This window comes from Thamnophis sirtalis, unplaced genomic scaffold, assembly GCF_051295495.1.
Source record: "Thamnophis sirtalis isolate CommonGarterSnake01/CBP01778 unplaced genomic scaffold, rThaSir2_p1.2 scaffold_9, whole genome shotgun sequence".
Lineage (NCBI taxonomy): Eukaryota > Metazoa > Chordata > Lepidosauria > Squamata > Natricidae > Thamnophis > Thamnophis sirtalis.
The window spans coordinates 13757809-13779805 of NW_028261389.1; the positions used below are offsets into that span (position 1 = coordinate 13757809).

Consider the following 21997-nt stretch of genomic DNA (forward strand, 5'->3'; position numbering starts at 1 on the left):
AAGCTCCATTGGATTCACACAGAGATTCATTTCCCAAATAATGGACATGAGATTATAGAGTGAACTTCTGATGAAAACCAATGGGAGAAGAAATCATAATGATATCAATTTACATATGCCGTCTGATTGGTTGAAAAGATGCCCTGCATGAGTGCTTATCATACTGAAGAAACAATGAAAATTCCATAGCTTATCCTATTGGTGGTTTTCCCCACCTGACACTGGTTAGTGACATGACCAAATAGTATTGTATTGCTTCAACCCAGCCTAGTATACTCTGGGGATAAAGTTTGGAAACATGTCACGGGACGTATCATCCTGAGAGCCAATAAAGCCCTCGCCAATCGGAAGCATTCCAAAATGTTAACACTGTGAGTTGTTAAGTGTGATGGTTAAAGTTATTGGAGTAATTCAAAGTTCTCCCTGTTCTAGACTGGGGAATATAGAGATTCATCGTTGAGTTTAAACATTGCTGGTTCTGGAGCATTGTTGAGTTCCCACTGTGGGAAACTGAAATGGATTTCTGGGGCTCTCACCTCCTTGGGAAGCAAACTCACTAACATCAAAAAGGGTGTAGGAGCAAGGCAGAGCTGGGCAGAGCTGGAAAGAGGCATTCTCAATGTAGAGTCCTTGAGTTCCCACAAGCACTCCAGGCCCAAGCCCTTATCTGGCACCAATGCAGTGTTAAACCTTAGTTGACCAGAGTCTTGTGTATAAGCTGGAATAGATCTTCTATGCTGCAGCTTCATGATTCTTGCACCTGATATCAATCCATTTAACTTTGTCCCCCACCTCTGCCTTCTCTTCTCTTCTACAAAGGGTGACTCAGAGCAGAGGTCCCCATCCTCAACCCCCAAGCCATAGACCAGTGCCGGGCCATGGCGCATTAGGAACTGGGCCACAGAAGCCAGCAAAGCTTCATCTATGCATGGGCAGGATCTAGGTAGCATGGGAAACAGAGGTGGGATTCAGCCGGTTTTGTCTGGTTTGAGTGAACTGGTAGCAGCAATTGTGGGAGACTCCGCCTCCCCATCCCAATGTCATGCGCGAGCACTGCACATGTGCAGAAGGAGGTGCACATGCACAGACAAGGCGTGTGCTCACATTTGCGAACCAGTAGAGAAAGTAAGTGAATCCCACCTCTGATGTGTAACCACCACTGCCATCATACTCACACTCCCTCTCCCTCTCTCCCTCTCTCCCTCTCTCAATTGTTTTCCACAGAACCAGTCCCTAATCCCAAAAGGTGGTGGGGATGGCTGACTTAGAGGATATTTTTCTAAAAAGCCCCATCAGACTTCCAAATATTCAGAAGAGGAAGGAAACTACAATGCCTCCAGCAGTTTCCATAAATGTTTTATTTTCAACTACGGAAGAAATTCCATAAACGAAAAGGCATAGCGATTGGAATATTTTTCCCCCTTATTGATTACTTTGCTACATTTATGTTTTACTATTCCTGCAGGAGACTCAATGCGATGTATTTTGTTTTCTCATCTTTTCCCCATTGTCTGTTCAGAGCAGCCCCCTAAGTTGGTTCAGGATGAGTTGTAGCAGACAGCTCAAAGTTAGCCAGTAGGTTTCATAGTTTGAGTGAAAAAATGTATGGATAGATTTTTCATCATTAGACTGAGAAAGTGACATTTGTCTTCTGCCTCTGAACCCAATTGACTGCTATTATATGATCCTTCTCATTTTAGATAACACTTTGTCTTCCTTTCTAGTGGCCCGAGAACCCACCATGTCTTCCATGAAACCAGACCAAAGTACCATGTCTTCGGAGACCTCTGACGAAAGCCTTGAAGAGGAGGTAGCTCTTTCTTGTCAAGGGCAGAAGTTATATTTTCTTTTTGTTTTGTCTTTTTTTGAGATGTGAGACGTTTCCAACATAGTCCAAGGAAGGGAAGTTTGGCCTGAAATCTTCTTTCATTTCATTCATATTGTTATCATGTGTTGCAAAGAGGTTTAAGAAAAAATGTCAAGAAAGAAAGGGTGCTGGAAGAATAGAGCTCACACCTACATTTTCTTTTTAAAAAATTATAGGGAGCTATGGCAGGTTTTCAACAAAAAACTGATTGAAGCTATGCAGACTTTACTGGTTTTTTTTAATCACTCAGTGCGTTTCATAGGAGCTCCACCTTTTTAAAAAAAAACAAATGAAGGAAAGATTATCAGAGATTTAGAAGCAATTTCTATGATGTGAAATTAATGCATATCATATTATAATGATTTTACTTTATTTATTTCCCCACAAGCCCGTGCCCCAAAACACTATGTGTGTTAAATACGGGATAATTTTTAATTTCTCAGAAGACTGACTTGGGACCAATCTAGAGGAAATAAATGTGGTTTTTGCATTAAAAAAATATCCCAGAATATATCACTTCTATGTCTGTTTTGGTCAGTTACACAGGCCCACATTCTGGATCTGTTATTTTTTCTATGGAAACAAATGTTCAGTAGCTAGACATTTATTCCTTAAAGACTAAATATAATTCCTGCAGATGAGGAATTTAAGGTAATAATGGAAGTGGTTAAAAGGTAAAAGAGTCTTTGCAGATTTTGCTCCACTACTCATTGCTGACTATAGGGGGCGATGCTCATCTCTATTTCAAGGCCCCATTTAGCCCGTGCTGTCCAAAGACATTTCCATGGTCATGTGACGTCATGGAGCACTATTAGCTTCCCACCGGAGTGGTACCTATTTATCTACTTGCATTTGCATGTTTTCGAATTGCGAGGTTGGCAGAACCTGGAACAAGGATGGGAGCTCACTCCTTCACAGGACACTCAGGTCTCTAACCTGGGCCACCAGCTTTCCAGCCAACAAGCCCAGCATCTTAACCACCGATGCCCCAATAAGGAAAATGCCATGTCTTTTATTCCATTTGTCAACATTTGCTTCTTAATCAATCAGTGATGTGGTCTCTCTTGGTTTTCAATATCAGAATATCTTGAAGAGAGTCAGCAGTCTGCCCTTGGTCTGCTCTGTCTGTGACTTGGTTTCTTCAAACTACACCTCCATTAAGCGGAAAAACTCCTACCTTCAGACAGTGTGTGATGGGGCAGAGAAAGGTGTGAAGACTCTCACAGGTGCTGCTGTTAGCCGGGCACAACCGCTTTTGACCAGTTTTGAACCTCAACGTGAGTAAAATTATCCCAGAAAATTTGGCCTTTCTATTGGGCGTGAAATGCAGTGCTTTGGAATTGATTGAAGAATGGGAAAGAATCGTTTTTCGTCAGGTCAGCCAATGATTTCTCATAAAAGTCAAACACCCCTCCCTGCATATGGAGTGATTATAAGATGTAGACACCCTGAAATATCATAAAACTGCCAGTAGATTTAACTGATGTACCAAAAAAAATATATGTTTGATACCGTATATACTCAAGTATAAGCCGAGTTTTTCAGCCCACTTTTTGGGCTGAAAAAAGCCGCCTCGGCTTATACTCGAGTCAGTGAAAAATTTGCCCGAAATGGAGGAGAAAAAGGGGCGGGGCCATGCCGCTGGGTGACGCTCGTGAATGGCCCGGTGCCCCTGTGAGTTTCCCCTCCCTCTGTGTCAGTTTGCCGCGCAGCGCGCACCGCACCATCCCCCCTCCTGACGTTCTAATGTAATGCAGGGCTGTCTTACGATTCCCCTTCCTCCCCCTCCTGCCGCTCTGCAACGATGTCCCACCTCCTCCTTGTTATGGCAAGCAGCCACATAACGATGGCCCAGAGCTAGTTTACTGTTTTTCTTTGAAATAAATATTCAAAAACATTATTGGTATCTATTTTTATTTTTGAAATTTACCGGTAGCTGCTGCATTTCCCACCCTAGGCTTATACTCGAGTCAATAACTTTTCCAGTTTTTTGTGGTAAAATTAGGTGCCTCGGCTTATATTCGGGCCGGCCTATACTCGAGTATATACGGTAAATTTCCAGGCATCCTGCCTTGAAGCTTTGAGTGAAGAAAGTGTCCTCCTCCTGCTATTTTGTTTTAAGAAAAAACTGGTGGCATAAATCACCAAAATGTTGCTTCTGAATGGCAACCATCCTAGCCTTCTTTTACAAAAATATCTACAGAAGGTAAGAAGAGTTGCAGGTAGAGTTCAGACTGTAATTGTCAGGGCAGCCTCCCTCAGTAACCAAGAAAGAAACCACTCAACTCCATTTTGCAGAATTAAGAGTACTTTTACTGGTTATGAGTAGATAGCAGTTAAGCAAAGCAAGATCTGAGGCAAAAGCGCGCGTAATCATAGATATCAATATGTCACCCAACTCCCTCCCCCTGGTAACCCCATCCCATAGTCCAATCCGCACATCCCTCAGGTGTCATGTGGGAGACATCTTCGAAAAGCATCATCAGGTTGGTATGCCGGACAGTTGGCCTTGGCGGCAACCCCTCTCTCTGCCACATGCGCAGTAGATGGTGAGAACAACTCCCTTTTAACAATCACTCCTGTACTGAATACTTCCCCACCCAAATACCATGCCTCCCCCTCCCCGTTTCAATGGCAGCCGAAAGCAAGTAGCGAAGCAGAGGCTGACAGTAATATCCAGCTGTGTCTTCTGGACAGTCACAGAAGAGAGCAAAAATTGCTTCTTTTGAGTATTTATTTTTCTGTGGCTGCCCATCTCATCAACAAGGGATTCTAGGCAGTGAACCACAAAGCGAAAAACAATAATCATTAAAACCATAAAGATTATAAAAGACAAAAGGTAAAAAAAAAGTTAAAATAAATAGGCAAAAAGTAGGTATTTATTACACTGGAGTCATCTCAATATTTCACCAGTCCCACTGGGTCTCCAGCAGTGGTGGAATTCATTTTTTTTTACTACTGGTTCTGTGGGCATGGCTTGGTGGGCGTGGCACGGGAAGGATACTGTAAAATCTCCATTCCCTCTCCACTCTAAGGGAAGGATACTATAAAATACCCATCCCCTCCCAATCAGATGGGACTCGGGAGGCAGAGAATAGATGGGGGCAGAGCCAGTCAGAGGTGGTATTTACCGGTTCTCTGGACTACTCAAAATTTCCACTACCGGTTCTCCAGAACTGGTCAGAACCTGCTGAATACCACCTCTGGTCTCCAGTCCTTGTGGCACAACCAGGTCTTGAGGGACCTTCAAAAATGTAGAAGAGAAAAACCATCCTCACTCCAGGGCGAAGGATATTCCATAAGATGGGAGCCACAGCAGTAGAGCCCCTCCCCAAATAAGATGCCAAGTCCATCCCTTATATCTTCTAGCTGAAACATGAAAGTCTTGGAACTGAAGCTTTGTAGAACAGCTGGGAGCAGTTCTCGTTATGTGTTCCATTGTCCCTTATGTAAGGCTGTAGGAAGGAGCAAGGAAACAAACTTTGTATGCCTCACTACCCAATAATTTACAAATCAACCTAAAGATTCCTTTTCCATATTCAAACATGGTTGTTAGCATTATCTATAAACTTGGGATTTTTTCTTCTGAATATATCTTATTTTTCGGAGTATAAGATGCACCGGAGTATAAGATGCACCAAGATTTTGAAGACACAAATTTAAACAAAAGTTTTTGCACTCTGCAGATCTCCTATTTTTCACCAAAATGGGCCTGTTTTTTGTCAAATAAAGGGCATGCATAGCCTTTGGGGGCTTCCAGATTGCTCCTGGGGGCTAGGGAGGGGGGCAAAAATGAGCAAAAAAAAGGCCCATTTTTTGCTCGTTTTTGCCCTCCCCAGCTCCCAGGAGCACTCTGGAAGACTCCTAAAGTTTTTGCATGGCCATTTTTGCAAAGGGGGTGGGGTTTCAGGAGGCCAAAAAGGCTGAATTCAGTGTATAAGATGGACCCAGATTTTCACCCTCTTTTTTGAGGGAAAAAGGTGTGTCTTATACTCCAAAAATACGGTACATCATGTGGGGAACTATTATTCCAATACAATGTTTCCTCAAAGGGAACTGATAGAGTTGTGCATACTTTAAAAATGGCTATATTAAAGAAACTAAACTTCTTTTCTGGCATCCATGTAAGTCTAAAAAAGAAGTGCCTAGATTAAGAGTTAAGTGGATTCTTTAAAGCCACAGCATTACAGGCAGTGGTGGGATTCAGCCAGTTCGCACCACTTCAGGAGAACCGGTTGGTAACTTTCTAAGCAGTTTGGTGAACTGGTTGTCAGAAGAAATCATTAGGGCAGAGAACCAGTTGTTAGATTATTTGAATCCAACCACTGATTACAGGTAATCCTCCACTTATGACCACAATGGATCCCAAAGTTTCTGTTGTTAAGTGAGACATTTGTTAAGTGAGTTTGACCCATTTTAGGAACTTTCTTGCCACAGGCATTCAGTGTGCCGCTGCAGGTGATGAGTTAGTAACCATTCTGGCTTTCCCACTGACTTTGCTTGTCAAAAAGTTGCAAAAGGCAATCACATGACCTTGGGAAACAGGAATAGTCATAAGCATGAACCGGCTGCCAAGTATCTGAATCTTAATCATGGCGGCGCTACAAAGATTGTAACTGTGAAAAATGGTCATAAGTCACTTTTTCCCCCAGTGCCGTTGTAACTTTGATGGTCCTTAAGTGAACTGTTGTAAACAGAGGACTACCTGTATTCTTCATATCTGCATAGAAGATTACAAAACACTGGGCTGCTTTAATGAACCCCACAGAGGTTCTGCATTTGCGTGAGCTCTAAAGCCCATCTCCCAAATCATTTTCAAGGCAACAGTGTAGTAGCTCTACAATATGATTTATTGTGTAAACTTCCTCTAGCAACAACAGCAATAGCAATAGCAGTTAGACTTTCAGCCCTCTCTAAGCGGTTTACAGAGTCAGCATATTGCCCCCAACAACAATCCGGGTCCTCATTTTACCCACCTCGGAAGGATGGAAGGCTGAGTCAACCCTGAGCCGGTGAGATTTGAACAGCCGAACTGCAGAACTGCAGTCAGCTGAAGTAGCCTGCAGTGCTGCATTTAACCACTGCGCCACCTCGGCTCTCAAGAAAACAATAGCTGGCTCACTAAGAAAATGGAACGAGACAGAATTTCTTCTTTTTTAAAAAATAGTTTTTGTTGAACATTTTCAAGTTTAAAAACCACAAGCAAAAAAAAAGGACAAAGAAAAAGAAAAAAAAACAAGAGAAAATACAAAAACAAATACAAAATAGATAAAACCACAAACAAACAACATAACCATATAATATAATTTTACAGCTTCCTGTAACAGCATGTATATTCTACTTTTGTAGTTTACTTTTCAGTTATTGCCTTCTCATAGTTTTTAACAATTCGAATGGTAATGTAATAATTATAGTGTAATAGTATAGTACACATAATCAAATATTACATATATACATTTTTCTTCATAGTACAATCAATAGTTTTTAAAACTTTTATTTCTTGTTTTGGCTTCTATTCTCTAGCCACTTATACAGTCTACTCCAAATTTTATAATAGTCAGAGTCTTCTCTTTCTTTTAAGCTCAGTAAAAAAAATGGAATGAGGCAGAATTTCTTACATCCCCTTAAGTACTCATCCTGTGCAAACCTCAGATTTTCCAGGAACCCATTACTCAGAGAATTGAGGCATCGATGGTTCTTGAAAGCTTGCCATAGCTATTTTGAGCCCATTCCTGTTCTTTTGAACACGCATGTACAAGTGTCAAATACCCCTTATGGCCAAGATTGAAATGAAACTTGGAACATTTTAATCTTTCGATGCCTATCTTTGCTTTAGTTCAAATTCACAATATAAAACCGTTACCGAACAATTCAACCACAAATCCTTCTTTGTCGAAAGATCTTGCTTTCAACATGGTAATCAGTTAAGCTCCTTTGGCATTTATGCAGAGAATTTAGTTCTGGATTAAGTAGAATCAACTGGCAATTTTTAAGATTTGCAACTTCAAATCAGAAGCCAGGCAATCAAGTTATAAAGGATACCAGGAATGCAGAAAGAGATTCTTCATCTTTTTTTTTAGAGTTTCGCTACATATATTTATTAAGTCAATTGCTTTATTAAAGAGAGTAAGAACTCATAATTAGTATACATTTTTTTCAGCAGAATTACAATATTTTCCTTCCAACTTTTTTTCTTTAAATGGGAACTTTCTTACATGGTGAAACCAAAAACTTCAAGATGTTTACATTTGCACAGAAAAATCTTTCGTAAGGCTTCGTGCTTGGTCCCTCTTTCTTATATAACTGTTTTATGAAGGATGCAATTAAAAGTACTAATAATTGATTTAATTTTTGAATCCCTCACCCAATGCACACTTTTCAAAAACTTTTCCTCTTGGCAATGTGGCCTCAAGGCTGTGACCCAATGAAAATACTCCATCCTGTGATTGACTGAAGAACTGCTTTGAGTCTTTATCACATAAAACATGATGTTTTCGGAGCATTCAGTCTTAAATCTGTTTCAACATCCATCTCAATTGTTTTAGACAACATTTAGAATATCTGCTTCCCCTTCTGCCATGTTCTCTGTGCAACCATCTCTGTAAACAACTTGTGATAATATACTATTTTGTATGCCATTCTGTAGCAGACAATTGTATCATAAAGTGTATCTCAGTATGCCGTTCGGAAGGATAATTGTATTCTAACCTTCATGTTAAAGTGCAAATTAAAGTGGTCCTCTTAAAGATCTAGCAGTGTGTTAGGAAATAGCTATCTTAGAGAGGTAATAACCCTAGTCAGACATTTCAACTTTACAAATAATAAACAAATTCAAAAACAAGGTAGAAAACATTTGGATTTTGCTTATTTCTAATCCCTCTTCACGTGAAGTGTTAATACCACTTGATAAGGCCTTGGTAAGGCCACACATGGAATACTTGCATCCAATTTTGGTTGCCACGATGTAGAAAAGATGTGGAGACTCTAGAAAGAGTGCAGAGAAGATCAACAAATGTGATTAGGGGACTGGAGGCTAAAACATACGAGGAACGGTTGCAGGACCTGGGTATGTCTAGTTTAATGAAAAGAAGGACTAGGGACAGTGGTGGGTTTCAAAAAAATTTGGAACCTCTTCTGTAGGTGTGGCCTGCTTTCCGGGACCACTGGTGGAAACTCTTCTAACCGGTTCAGTAGATTTGACGAACTGGTTCTACCGAATAGGTGTGAACTGGTAGGAACCCACCTCTGACTAGGGAAGACATAATAGCAGTGTTCCAATATCTCAGGGGTTGCCACAAAGAAGAGGGAGTCAACCTATTCTCCAAAGCACCTGAGGGTAGAACAAGAAGCAATGGGTGGAAACTAATCAAGGAGAGAAGCAACTTAGAACTAAGGAGAAATTCCCTGACAATCAGAACAATTAATCAGTGGAACAACTTGCCTCCAGAAGTTGTGAATGCTCAAAGTTGTGAAGTTTTCTCAAAACTGCACACGCACACACAGTTGTTAAACCGGCAGGATCCCACCACTGTGCTTAAATGTTATTCTTATGGGTTTGTAACAAAACTTTTGTAGGTGTGGCTTCTTTCAACCAATGGCTGAATTCCCACGAGGAGACAGAATACATTCAAACAAGCCACTTTGTGACTTTGCGTAGTGCGAACTCAATTCTTATATTTTGCAAAATAGCGATTGTAAATAATGTATGAAGCTGGCTTATGATTTTGTTCCTAAGCCATAAAAATCCCAAATCCTAAATATTGTGATGAGACTAAAAGTGACAGCAAATCCCTATCTTTTCCTTGTCTTTCATTAGTTTCAATAGCAAACAAGTATGTATGCCGTGGCCTAGATACAGTGGAACAGAAGGTGCCAATTCTGCAACAAAGGGCTGACCAGGTAGCGTTTTTTAGCTTTTAAAAAAACCCTGAAAATATCTTAGTATGAAGGAAGAAAGCATCTATCAATCTTGGCCCAATCCTTGTTTTAGTATGCCATGCAGAGTGATCTGTCAGAGTTATTTTGGAATCAGGTGGTACATAAGTACCATGTATGTACAGGGGTGGGCTTCAAAAATTTCAGCAATGGGTTCTCTGCGCGGTTGCTGGGTGGGCGTGGCCATGGTGGGTGTGGCCTAGTCAGCCTCCTGCACCATGGCGGGGGGGGGGTCACATTCCCCAGGCTCCGGAGGCTTTCCACGAGCCTCTGGGAGGACCAAAACTGCCTCCCCCGGGCTCCGGAGGCCTCTTGGGAGGCCTGATTTTCCCCTTCCCCAAGCCTCCCTGCAGGCCCTGCACTTACTTCGCATCCAAAATGGGCCCTGTGGAGACTCCTGAGAGGGGAATGGTGGTAGAGACAGGGAGTGGTGGGCGGGGCCAGCTAGTGGTGGGATTTGGAGGTTCTCCAAACCGGCCATAACATTAGCTACGGGTTCTCCCAAACCCAGGCGCACCCATAGCAGCCCATTCCTATGTATGTATGTATGTATGTATGTATGTATGTATGTATGTATGTATGTATGTATGTATGTATCGGTACCCTGTTTCCCTGAAAATAAGACCTCCCCAGATGATAAGCCCAATCGGGCTTTTGAGTGCATGCACTAAAATAAGCCCTCCCCAAAAATAAGCCCTCCTTGAAAATATTGCAACACAGCACCAGCCATGAGGTGACCACACTCGCTGCTTCTTGCACCTCAAAAATAATAAGACCTCCCAAAAAATAAGGCCAAGTGCTTATTTAGGGGGGTCAAAAGAAAATAAGACCCTGTCTTACTTCCAGGGAAACATGGTGTGTATGTATGTTTGTATGTATGTAGTGATATGTATGTATGTATGTATGTATGTATGTACCGATATGTATGTACTGGTATGTATGTACTGATATGTATGTGAATGAATGAATGAATGAATGAATGAATGAATGAATGAATGAATGAATGAATGAATGAATGAATGAGACATTTGATTAACCTTCCACAGTCAGATGCCTGTGTCTTCCAGGTGTGCTCTACTTTGGAAAGCACAAAGGTATGGAAGGCTACTTTAGATAAGGTCTTATGTTTCTATAAAGACCATTTCAAATAACAGTAGGCAAAGCCTAGTATTTCACACTAGTTCAACAGAGATTATTTACAGTTTCAGCTCCTTTATTTGCTCAGAGCAAATTACAGCCAGAATCGTTGCATGAACCAGAAACAGCAGAGGCATAGTAGAAGCGATTCTATGCTTTGCTGAGCTACACACTTTCTTTGTTACCTGCCTGCTTTTAAAGAAAAATATTATTGCCTACGTAGCTCAGCTTTCTTCACTCAGGAAGTAGGCTGGCTAAGATAATAACTGGCACAAGCTTTACAATGTCTGTCTGTCTACCTTACTAATTTACAGTAAACTTTTGGGGGGCATGCAGAAGAAACATTAAAAAAAATCTCTTGAAATATTAAAAAAAAAAGCTTCAAAGATATTTTTTTAAGAGGGTCAGAGAGAAAGTAACCAGAGGTGGGTTCTTACCAGTTCAGACCAGTTTGGCTGAACTGGTAGTGATTTGGTGGCCTAGGTCACTGGAACCGGCAGTGACCCAAGCCTGCCATACCCCTGAACTGGTTCTCCTACGGGGCCACCATTTTGATCTTTGGTTCTGCGCATGCGCAAAACAATTGTAATTGCAAAAATTTATTCCCCCCCTTTTTTTAACATTCTGCACATGCGCAGACCTATTTTTGTGCAAATGCGTGTGCGCACAAGTGAAGCTAACATGCATGCACAAAATTTTTGCACGCACTGAACCGGCAATTATGTAACTGGAACCGGGAGCAACCCACCCCTGAAGGTAACCAATTGTAAAGAAAACCAATTCCCCCCTTTTATATTTTGTATAGAAGGGGATGGGGATTTGAAATAAATAAAAATTGGGGTATCTGCTCTCAACTTGGAATATTAACCTACAGGTTCTAAAATTGAATCTTCTGTGCAGCTTTATCTCCCCGCTTTGCTGCACAAAAAGAAAAATGGACCAACGGCATCCATAGAAGAAGGCTTTAAAAAAGATCAAAATCACAGCCACCATGTTGTCTTCATTTATCCTGGGAATTGGAGCTGTAAAGTTTTAAAAAGAATCAAAGCGAATGTCATTCTGTAAATCACACTTAAATGCAAGTCCTACCTCCTGATGTGAGAAAGACAGCTTAATCCAGGGGTGTTAAATTGGTGGCCCAGGGCTGGATGCGTCACACAAAGGCCACGCCCACCCCAGCTCCACGAAGGGAAAAACGTCGCGATACGTCACGTGACGGCAACGTGACGCCGCGGGTTTGACACCCATGGCTTAATCCAAAATGACCTCTCTTCTGTCTCCGACAGGTCGTGTCTGGTACAAAAGAACTGATGACTTCTAAAGTCACTAATGCCAAGAACGCAGTGACTCGCAAGTTGTCAGGGATGGTCGGCATGACCAAAGATGTGGTTCAGACGAGTGTGAAAACCACGGCCTCCCTAGTGAGCAGCAGCATGACGGTGGTGATGGGAACAAGAATGGGAAAGATGGCCAAGAACAGTATGGAAACCGTGCTGGGCCGGTCCCATGCATTTATAGATCACTACCTTCTCATCAGTGATGAAGACCTCAGTAAGTGCCCTGTAGAAACACACACACACACACACACACACACACACACACACACACACACACACATATATGTTGCATTTGTGCTGATAAATAAATAAATAAAGGGAGACTATTATAGATCTATTTCAAGCTATTTAGCTCTCATCAGCTAGCCATACCCTTACTGGGATTTGAGCTAATGGCTTTCTGTCGTGATGGTCTCTTGTGACGAGCCGATAGACAGAAAGGAAGCAGTGTGCTTTCTCCCATATTTGGGCATACCAGGGGTTGTGACACTAAATACACACACACACACACACACACACACACACACACACACACACACACAGAGTATATACAGTATTTTTGGGGATATAAAGATGCACCTTTTCCCCCCAAAAAAGAGGGTGAAAATATGGGTGCGTCTTATACACTGAATACAGCATTTTTGGCCTCCTGAACCACACATACCCCCTTTCACAAAAAAATGGAGATGCAGAGGGTTTGGGAGGCCTGCAAAATGCTCTGGGGGCTGGAGAGGGCAACAATGGGATGTTTTTTGCTTGTTTTTGCTCCCCCAAACCCCAGGAGCACTTTGCAGGTCTCTCAAACTCTCTGAATGCCCTGTTTTTTCACAAAAAAAGGGAGCCATGCAAGGGGTTTGGGAGGCCTGCAGAGTGCAATAACTTTTTAAAAAAAGGTTATTTAATTTTTTTTTCATTACCTCTTCAAAATCTTGGTGTGTCTGATACTCTGGTGTGCCATATAGTCTGAAAAACATGGCATATATACCTGGGAATGGTTCTGGATGTTAACGATTTGGGCAAATAAGGAAGCACCACAGGAAGAGAATTTTGATTACAGGCTAGGTAGGACAAGATCTTCAGAGGTGGGACGCTTGCTGTAGAATCTTTTGACTCTTTAGAGCAGGGGTGTCAAACTCAAAGCCCGAGGGCTGGATCCAGCCTGTGGGATGCTTAGATCTGACCCGCGTGGCCACCCTGGAAACAGCAAAGGTCTGGCCCGTAGTGCCTCTGTCCCGGTGACCAACCCAGTTTGAATCTTGTAACATTTTCCTGGGACACAAATATTTGCCTTCATTTGTATTATGTTCATTCTTTTCATATACCTTCCAAGCATCTCTAGGAGTTGGGCAGCATATACATGTAATTAATAATAATAATAATAATACTGTGTTCTCCCAAAAATAAGACAGGGTCTTATTTTCTTTTGAGCCCGAAATAAGCGCTTGGCCTTATTTTCAGGGAGGTCTTACTATTTTTGAGGCAGCGAGTGTGGTCACCTCATGTCTGCTGCTGTGTTGCAATATTTTTGGGGAGGGCTTATTTTTTGGGGAGGGTTTATTTTGGCGCATGTGCTCAAAAGCCTGATTGGGCTTATTATCAAGGGAGGTCTTATTTTCAGGGAAAGCGAGTAGAAAATCCACACATTGACAACATTTGAACAGTTACAGAAAGCTACACTGTTTGGATCTGTACTGATACTACACTGATAGATTACAACATCCCAGGTTCTTCAGGAGAACTCAGTGCAAATTTGTTTGTTTGTTTGTTTGTTTATTATATTTATATGCCGCCCTTTCCCCCCGAAGGGGACTCAGGGTGGCTCACAACTCAAACCAGGGAAGGGGGATACAGACAAAAAATTAAAAAAAAACAAAGCATAACAATGCATAATTTAAAACACACAACAGTCATACCATTCAAGACAGGGGCAACAGCTCTTTAGCCCCAGGCCTGTCGGAACAGCCAGGTTTTAAGGTCTTTGCGGAAGGCCTGGAGGGTGGTGAGGGTTCGAATCTCCACGGGGAGTTCGTTCCAGAGGGTTGGAGCAGCCACAGAGAAGGCTCTCCTCCGGGTAGTCGCCAGTCGACACTGGCCGGCGGATGGAATTCGGAGGAGGCCTAATCTGTGGGATCTAATCAAATGAAGGCCAACAATGACTAAAGAACTGGCAGCGATGATTTCACATTGTTGTGTAGATAATAATAATAATAACCTACCCTGGGGCAATCGAGCATATGTGAGAACGAAATTGGAAAGGAAAAAGGCCTGCCTTGCCCTATCTCAAATGTGATCAGTCTGTGATGTGATGATATTTGTGAACACCAATATCTGCCACACCTGCTTGGACACAGGGGGCACAAAGTGGCAACAATAAATAAAATGCCATCCAAAGACATGGGCATATCTTCTAACAAAGGAGTCCAACAAAACTCTTCATTTTAGGTGAGAAGAGTTTTGTAAAGTTCTTGCTAAAGAGGTAGTCTTCGACTTACAAACAAAACTGTGCCTAAAATTTCTGTTGCTACACTAGGCAGTTGTTAAGTGAGTTTTGCCCCATGTTTTGGCCCTTTTTGGCCAGAGTTGTTCAGCAATTCATTGCAGTTCTTAAAGGAATCATGTAGTCGTTAAGTAAATCTGCCTTTCTCCATTGACTTTGCTTGTTGGAAGCCAGTTTGGGAAGGTTAGAAATGGTGATCGCAGAACCCCAGGATGTTTCAACCTGTCGTATGCAAGTTGCCAAGCACCCAAATTTTGATCATGTGACCCCAATGGTTTGTAACAGAGGTGGGTTGCTACCGCTTCGCACCGATTCGAGCGAACCGGTAGTGGAAATTAGGACTGGGTCATTGAACCGGTAGGGGTGACAGGCTGGCCACGCCCCTGAACCGGTTCCTTGGTCATTGCTGCCATTGCCGGCTTGTTTTTCAGTCATTTTTTTTCATGTTCTGCACATGCAATTTATAGGCAACTGTGCGCACACACACGCAGCGCGCGTGAAGCAAACCGGCAGCAACCCACCCCTGGTTTGTAAGTGTGAAAAACTTTTTTTCAGTGCTGTTGTAACTTTGAACGGTCACTAAATGAATAGTTCTAAGTCGAGGACTACCTGTATCCTTTCCTCTTGCTTTTAGAGCCTGTTATTTACACTGCCTTCCTCCTTTCAGTGGATCTGAAAACATGTTCTCAAGGGACAGGGATGGATCCTGTGCAGGAAGTGCAGACACAGATCAAGTGCAATGGCTATTTGGCCTGTGTGCTTTCTCTCTTGAATAAATTCCAACGCTATATATCCCAGCAATCCCGGTGCCATCTGAGGAATGCTAACGAGAGTCTCCAAACAGTCCTTGAAAACACCTTTTCGGTAAGTCTTCGTAGCTCTCCATTCTTTCTTTGACTGTCCTTGGAAGAAAACACTGACCTCCATATTTATTTAATATATTTCTGCACCTATTACTGCATCTATGAGGGAAAGGGGGGGGGGTGTCAAAAAAAATCCAAAATGGCATCCAGTCCTGCACGTTCAAAGAAACCATCGTTAGAGCTGCCTCAGCTTGAACCTGTCTGACCTAGGCTTCCCAAGAGCCTGAAGCAAACTCCTTGTCCCGGCAAAACCCCTTTTTATTAATTTAGTGTGAATTCTGATCATTCACATCCAGCAAAGTCTTTCAAGGGAGGATTTACAATCACAGACCTTATCTGGCTTGGAGAGTTGCCAGGCCGATATCTGCAAAACTTGGCAAGGAGTCTCGGAGAATCACGAACCAATTAAGCGAACTAATTGTCTCCTGCAAACTCCACTCCCCTTTCACTCCTCTTTTATTTCTTCTGGGAGGGGCCATTCATCGTCCACCTGTAGCCTTACTCCCAAGTCCACCCCTGTTCTTTAGCTGTTCCCTTCATCTTTGCACAAGTGCATACTGGGAACAGGCTCCAGCTGTTCATCTGCCTCACTGATGTCTGACTCTGAAGGCAGCTGATAACTGGCTTATGGCTCTGGACCCCTCTCTGTCTCCGACACAGAGTCCTCATCAGAGCCTTTCCCAGACTCCAGAACTTGCCCATGTTCCTCCCCAACCTCCTCATTTCCTGAATCTGCTGCCAGCTCCACTGGCTGCTGGTGGGCCACAACAGAACCTCTGAGTAAGAATACTGTTCAACTCCATTTGATAAAGATATAGTTTACTAGAAGTCAAGTGAATTACAGTAATTCATAGGCAGAACTGAGAATCACGTGCCAGAAATCCCCAAGTCTAACTTTTTCCTCCCTTAATCGCCTCACGTGACAGCTCTCCCCCATGTCCAATCAAATTCAAACACAATGCTTTCAGAACGATCACTTCAGGTGTAGTTTTGGTATGCATCTGCATTCCGTTTCCAATGGATTGTCCTTGAAGCCCATCACTCTCAGAGAGGTACAGTGAAGTTTCATTACCTTGAAGCATCCCCTTCTTCCCTCCAACCCACACTTGAGTTCAGGGCAGAGGATACTCAATTGGTTGTGAAGGACAAGAGTGAGGTGACAGCTGACAGCCATCTTGATTTTTGGGACCCTCGATATCCCAGAATATATATATATATTTAAAAATCTTGAACAAAATTGAAATAATTATTGGATTACTTCCATTATACATTTGTGCACATTTATGAGAGAGACGTCTCACCCATACATATTCATGATTAGCTCAATGTGTGGTAGTTGCCCTTCAATGAGTCCATTGGGCTGTTCCCAGAAAGGGTGAGAGATGGAGTATAGATCAATTTACACAACATAATAGATTAATGCAGTATTTCCTAACCTTGGCCTCTTAAAGATGTATGGATTTCAACTACCAGAATTCCCCAGCCAGTGACCAAAGTTAAGAAATATTGCATTAGGGTAACTAGCATTGGTAGTTTGCAACTCAGTGATGTGGGAACTCATCTCTTCTCTTAACATGTTGCATGATATCGGTCACTGCTTTAAATCAGAATAAGGCTAATCTTGGAGGAGCATAGTGGGTTTTTTATAGCCAGGTTGAACATTATCTGGATCCAATCTTATATATAGCAATGACATCAATTCCCCCCCCCCCAAAAAAAAAACCAAGACCAAAATTGTTGGCTTTTATTCTTGCTTCTTTTGCCCCATTTTAACTAACACCAATCCCTACCAGGTGCCCAGGTGCATGTTTTGTTTTTAAATGAAAAGATTTTAAAAAAAGAAAAATCACTCTGAGAAAAATAATAATTTGGACTTGCTCAAGAACCTAGAAATCAGAATAAGTTGATTCTACGGCTTGTTTATTTTTAAAGAATAAATGCTTTCCCAAACCTGGTGCCCTATGAATATGAAATTACAACTTCCAGGATCCCTAATTCACAGGTTGGGTGCTCCATTCCAGAAAGGGTCAAATTATAGAAGATTGCTCAAATGTTTTTGACAAAATTAATTCGTTTTGAAATCTTGGATCTATGCAGCCTATGTGAATTGGAAATTAGCAATCAAATGTAAATAAGCGTGCCGAGTTGATTCCTTCAGTTGGCTGGTGCCTGGGGGAGGATGGGGAGAGAAAGAGCATTTCTGCACCTGTGTAGTGTCTGCCCCTTGCCTGGAGCTGCCCGAGATGTTGAAGTGATAATGTTTGGGGACATCAAATCAGATTACATTGGTTCAGCCCTCCTCAAGAGTCTCCGTTTCTCAGGGAGCCCCTTAAAAAAATTAATTGCCCACCTATGATATACAGAGGTGGGCTACTGGGGGTTTGAGCGATCCTCTAGCTAAGATTCTGCCCAGTTTGGCAAACCCCCAAATGCCTGCCCCTCCCACCCCTCCCCTCCCAGGAGTCTCCACGCGGCCTGTTCATTATACCAGGTAAGTGCAGGGCCCGCGCAGAGGCTCGGGGAGGGGGGGAACGGGCCTACCAGAGGTTCTGGAAGTCTGGAAACAGGCCTGTTTCTGGCCTCCAGAGCCCGGGGGAAGCAGTTTTCACCCTCCTGGAAGCTCAAGGAAAGCCTCCGGAGCATGGGGAGGGCAAAAAACGGGCCTACCGGAAGTCCCAGAACTCCAGAAACAAGCCTGTTTCCAGGATCCGGAAGGCCTCCGGATACCAGGGGAGGCCATTTTTCACCCTCCCAGAGGCTCGAGGAAAGCCTCCGGAGACTCGGAGTGCAAACCCGCCACCACCACCACCACCATGGTGCAGAGCCACACCCACCCTGCAACGGGTCAGCGGTCCCGTTGCTGCAGTTTTTGAAGCCCACCCCTGCATTCAACAGAAGTCCATCACCATTGAGCTATGAACGCCCTTACAAGGAGCAAGTCCGTAGACCCAGGACAGTATTTCTCTCCTTTCCCACAGCTCTTTAATTTTGAAAAAATGACCGGTTTTCCATGAGCAAATATATTTGCCTCCATTCACGGCTGCTTAAAATAGATTTGAGTAATAGCCTCTGTCGAGCAACTTCTGACATGATAAATTTGTCGACCTATGTGCAACCAGAATAGTCAAGGGAGTTATTATATAAAGTACAGGAACCTCGTGGAAGGCCAGAGTCGCAGCTGGTTCTGCAGGATCGCAGGGAAAAAGATACAACCAGTTCGTGTCAGGCCTTGAAGTATTCCTTGCAGCCAGGGTTAGCTGGAACGCACCCAAGGAAAGTAGTTGCCTCAACAATAGAGAACCATCTTCTAAAGCAGGGCCGTCAAACTGGCTGGCCATGCCCCCACACCCGGTTTAGCAAAGGGGGAGGAAGTTGCGATACATCACACGACGCTGCCATGACATCGCGAGTTTGACACCCCTGTTCTAAAGGCTGAAGCTGCTATTAATCCCATTTACCCACTTTTCTAAAGAGCCTTTGCTCAGGTCCATAACCGTGGGCTCAAGCGTTGCCCTTCAGGACTGTAGAAATCCATTAAGCCCATATCTTGTGCTCTGAATCAGCAGTTACCAACTGATGGTCCATGGACCACTGGTGGTCGGCAAGAAAAAACATTTGCATTTTTTAAAAAATATTGCATTAAATACTATTTTGTAGGGACGTGGTGGCTCAGTGGCTAAGACGCTGAGCTTGTCGATCAGAAAAGCCGGCAGTTCGAATCCCTAGCGCCGCGTAACAGAGTGAGCTCCCGTGACTTGTCCCAGCTTCCGCCAAGCTAGCAGTTCGAAAGCATTTAAAAATGCAAGTAGAAAAAAATAGGAACCACCTTTGGTGGGGAGGGAACAGCGTTTTGTGTGCCTTAGGCGTTGAGTCGTGTCATTTGCCTGCCTGAATTGATTTTATTTGGAATGTTGTGTGAACGATTATTGGCTACTCTTGTTTTACTTTTCCCAATAACTCCCTTTTTGAAAAACATCTAGAGATTTGGCTTCATTGGTTCAGAAAAGGCAGATAAGTGCTCTTCTTCCGAAAGCCTGCCCCTATGCAAAACTGCATGATTGCACAGCGCCCCCTTGTGTTTCAAGAATAATTTCAGTTTTGAATTGTTCGCTACAGGTAGGAAGATCGAAAGTAGCTTCCTTTCTATTTTTTTTCCCCTAGAACTGGGCTTAAGAGAAACCCCTTACTAGGGCGGTTAAAGATCCCCAGTTAAACTGAGAGGATTGGGTTTGTCATCATTAACTTTTGCTGAAGAAGTCCTGGGGAATTAAATTAACCCTGGGGGGTTAAATTATCTGTCAGGTTGTAACATAAGGTAATTATTAGCATACATCAAGCTATTGTTAAAGGCATAAGAACTACAGGTATTTCTCAACTTAAAAAGTAGTGTCATGGTGGCACGGTGGTTAGAATGCAGCATTGCAAGCTAATTCTGCCAACTGCCAGCAGTTCGATCCTCACCAGGCTCAAGGTTGACTCAGCCTTCCATCCTTCTGAGGTTGGTAAAATGAGGACCCAGATTGTTGGGGGCAATAGGCTGACTCTGTAAACCACTTAGAGAGGGATGTAAAGCACTATGAAGCGATATATAAGTCTAAGTGCTGTTGCTATTTCTAATGCTACCACCACAATTGGACCCTGATTTCAATCATTAAGCAATACAGTCATTAAAGTAAATCACCATTCGTATTACTGGTCCTAATTTTATTATTTTTACTGCAGGCATTAAAGCAAATCCAGCTTCCCCTATTGATTTTATTCATTGGAAGCCACTACGAAATCATGATCGCTTAACTGCAGGATGCTTCAACCCTCACAAGTAAAGAGCTTGTTACTAAGGGCCCAAACCACGATCACATGACCACAGGGAGCAATGTGACGGTCGTAACTTCAAGGACTGGCCCTAAGTTGCTTTTTTTTTTAGCCTCGTGCTAACTTTGAATTGTTGTTAAATAAATTTATTTCCACCTGTAGTGGGAAAAAACCCCAACAATCGTGTCACAATATAAGTCACATTGAAATCTATCTATCAACAGAGGCCATAGCTGAGTGATGAAAATGCCTGGTTTGTCCAGATGAGTCATGGCTGACATTCCGGGAAGCCCCCTTCGCTGGCTGAGGAATTCTGGGAGTTGAAGTCCACAAGTCTTAAAGTTTCCTAGGTTGGAGACTCCCGCTTTAAAGAACAGCAATGGAACAATGGTTTAACGCAGGGGTGTCGAAACTTGGGAACTTTAAGACTTGTAGACTTCAACTCCCAGAATTCCTAGCTGGGGAATTCTGGGAGTTGAAGTCCACAAGTCTTAAAGTTCCCAAGTTTGGACACCCCTGGTTTAACTAGAAGACATTTCCAATTCTAATAATCCCCGGTGTATTTTTTTTTCTTTCCCCTCCAGGACTGGAAAGGTTGGCTAATAGCCTTGTATTACACCATAACACTTCCTGTGAGGACGGTCTATCTGATCCTCATCTTTACTGTTGAAGAATTGTCGGCCAAATTTAATGAGAGCGTCCCCCAAGCTTGTTACATCCTAGAAGACCTCAAGTTGGTCCTGTCGGCTCTCACTTGCCTTCAGGAGCTCTGCTGGAAAATCTTTGCCCGTGTCTGGGAGAAAATGTCTGAGGAGGAAAACCTCAACACTGTTTTGAACTATATCGTGCAGACGCTTCCCTTCTGTTTCTTTGCAAATCACTGCAAATGTAGGACCTCCACCGACAGCACAGCAAAAGCTTTGAAGGCCATTCAGAGGGTGCAGGCCTCGAAGGACAGTCTCCTTGGACTGGCTGGAAGTGGGACTTCTTCAATAGCTGCGGCCACTTGAACCCTGCATCTGGTCATCCGTGGGGGGAAATAAAAGGGAGATGCAGAGGTTTGGACATATGAAGGGGTTGGCTCTTAACCAAAAATCCCAGGGCAACTGCAAGCTTACAGTAAAATAGGAAATTGACTATCTGACACGTTTGTGGGTGTTTTCCTTATTCTTCTCGGCCATCTCTGGGTCCCATGCAACCTACTGGGCGAGAGATGGAAAGGGAAAGCCGAACAGTACCAGAATCTCAAAGTCCTCAAATTATTGTAAAGTTGGAGGGTCCAACAATACCAACAATGATTGTTCCTTAGAAGCAGAGGTGGTATTCAGCAGGTTCTGACCAGTTCTCGAGAACCGGTAGCGTAAACTTTGAGTAGTTCGGAGAACCGGCAAATACCACCTCTGGCTGGCCCCGTCCCTACCTATTCTCTGCCTCCCAAGTCCCAGCTGATCGGCTAGGACTTCTTCTGTTGCCCTGCACAGGAGAACATAGCTGGAAAGCAGGTTAATGGGATGGGGATTTTGCAGTATCCTTTTCCTAGAGTGGGTTG

The 21997-nt window shown here is 43.1% G+C and overlaps 1 protein-coding gene across 5 annotated transcripts; it reads left to right on the forward strand.

The window, feature by feature from the left end:
• Window positions 1–239: 239 nt before the first annotated feature.
• Window positions 240–21589, forward strand: LOC148044042 (perilipin-3-like). Of its 5 annotated transcripts, none has more exons than XR_015697645.1 (8): window positions 240–371; window positions 1725–1810; window positions 2949–3144; window positions 9684–9766; window positions 12226–12490; window positions 15408–15637; window positions 19617–19752; window positions 21033–21164. XR_015697645.1 is itself a non-coding variant. In XM_087722464.1 (8 exons), exons 2-7 carry the CDS (start codon window positions 1742–1744, stop codon window positions 20428–20430), a joined length of 915 nt encoding a protein of 304 aa, XP_087578590.1. In that variant the 5' UTR covers window positions 240–371; window positions 1725–1741; the 3' UTR covers window positions 20431–20455; window positions 21033–21173. The 5 variants fall into 5 exon arrangements, 3 of the variants coding, with proteins under 3 accessions (XP_087578590.1, XP_087578588.1, XP_087578589.1); XR_015697646.1 differs by lacking the exon at window positions 21033–21164 and adding an exon at window positions 20359–20455; XM_087722464.1 differs by lacking the exon at window positions 19617–19752 and adding an exon at window positions 20359–20455 and having other exon boundaries at window positions 21033–21173.
• Window positions 21590–21997: the final 408 nt, after the last annotated feature.

Excerpts from the sequence above, each read along its gene's own strand:
- LOC148044042 (XM_087722462.1), top strand. The coding sequence starts at position 1,742 with ATGTCTTCCATGAAACCAGACCAAAGTACCATGTCTTCGGAGACCTCT. Across the intron at positions 1,811-2,948 it reads ACGAAAGCCTTGAAGAGGAG|AATATCTTGAAGAGAGTCAG; the intron begins GTAGCTCTTTCT and ends TTTCAATATCAG. Across the intron at positions 12,491-15,407 it reads CATCAGTGATGAAGACCTCA|AGCCTGTTATTTACACTGCC; the intron begins GTAAGTGCCCTG and ends TCTTGCTTTTAG.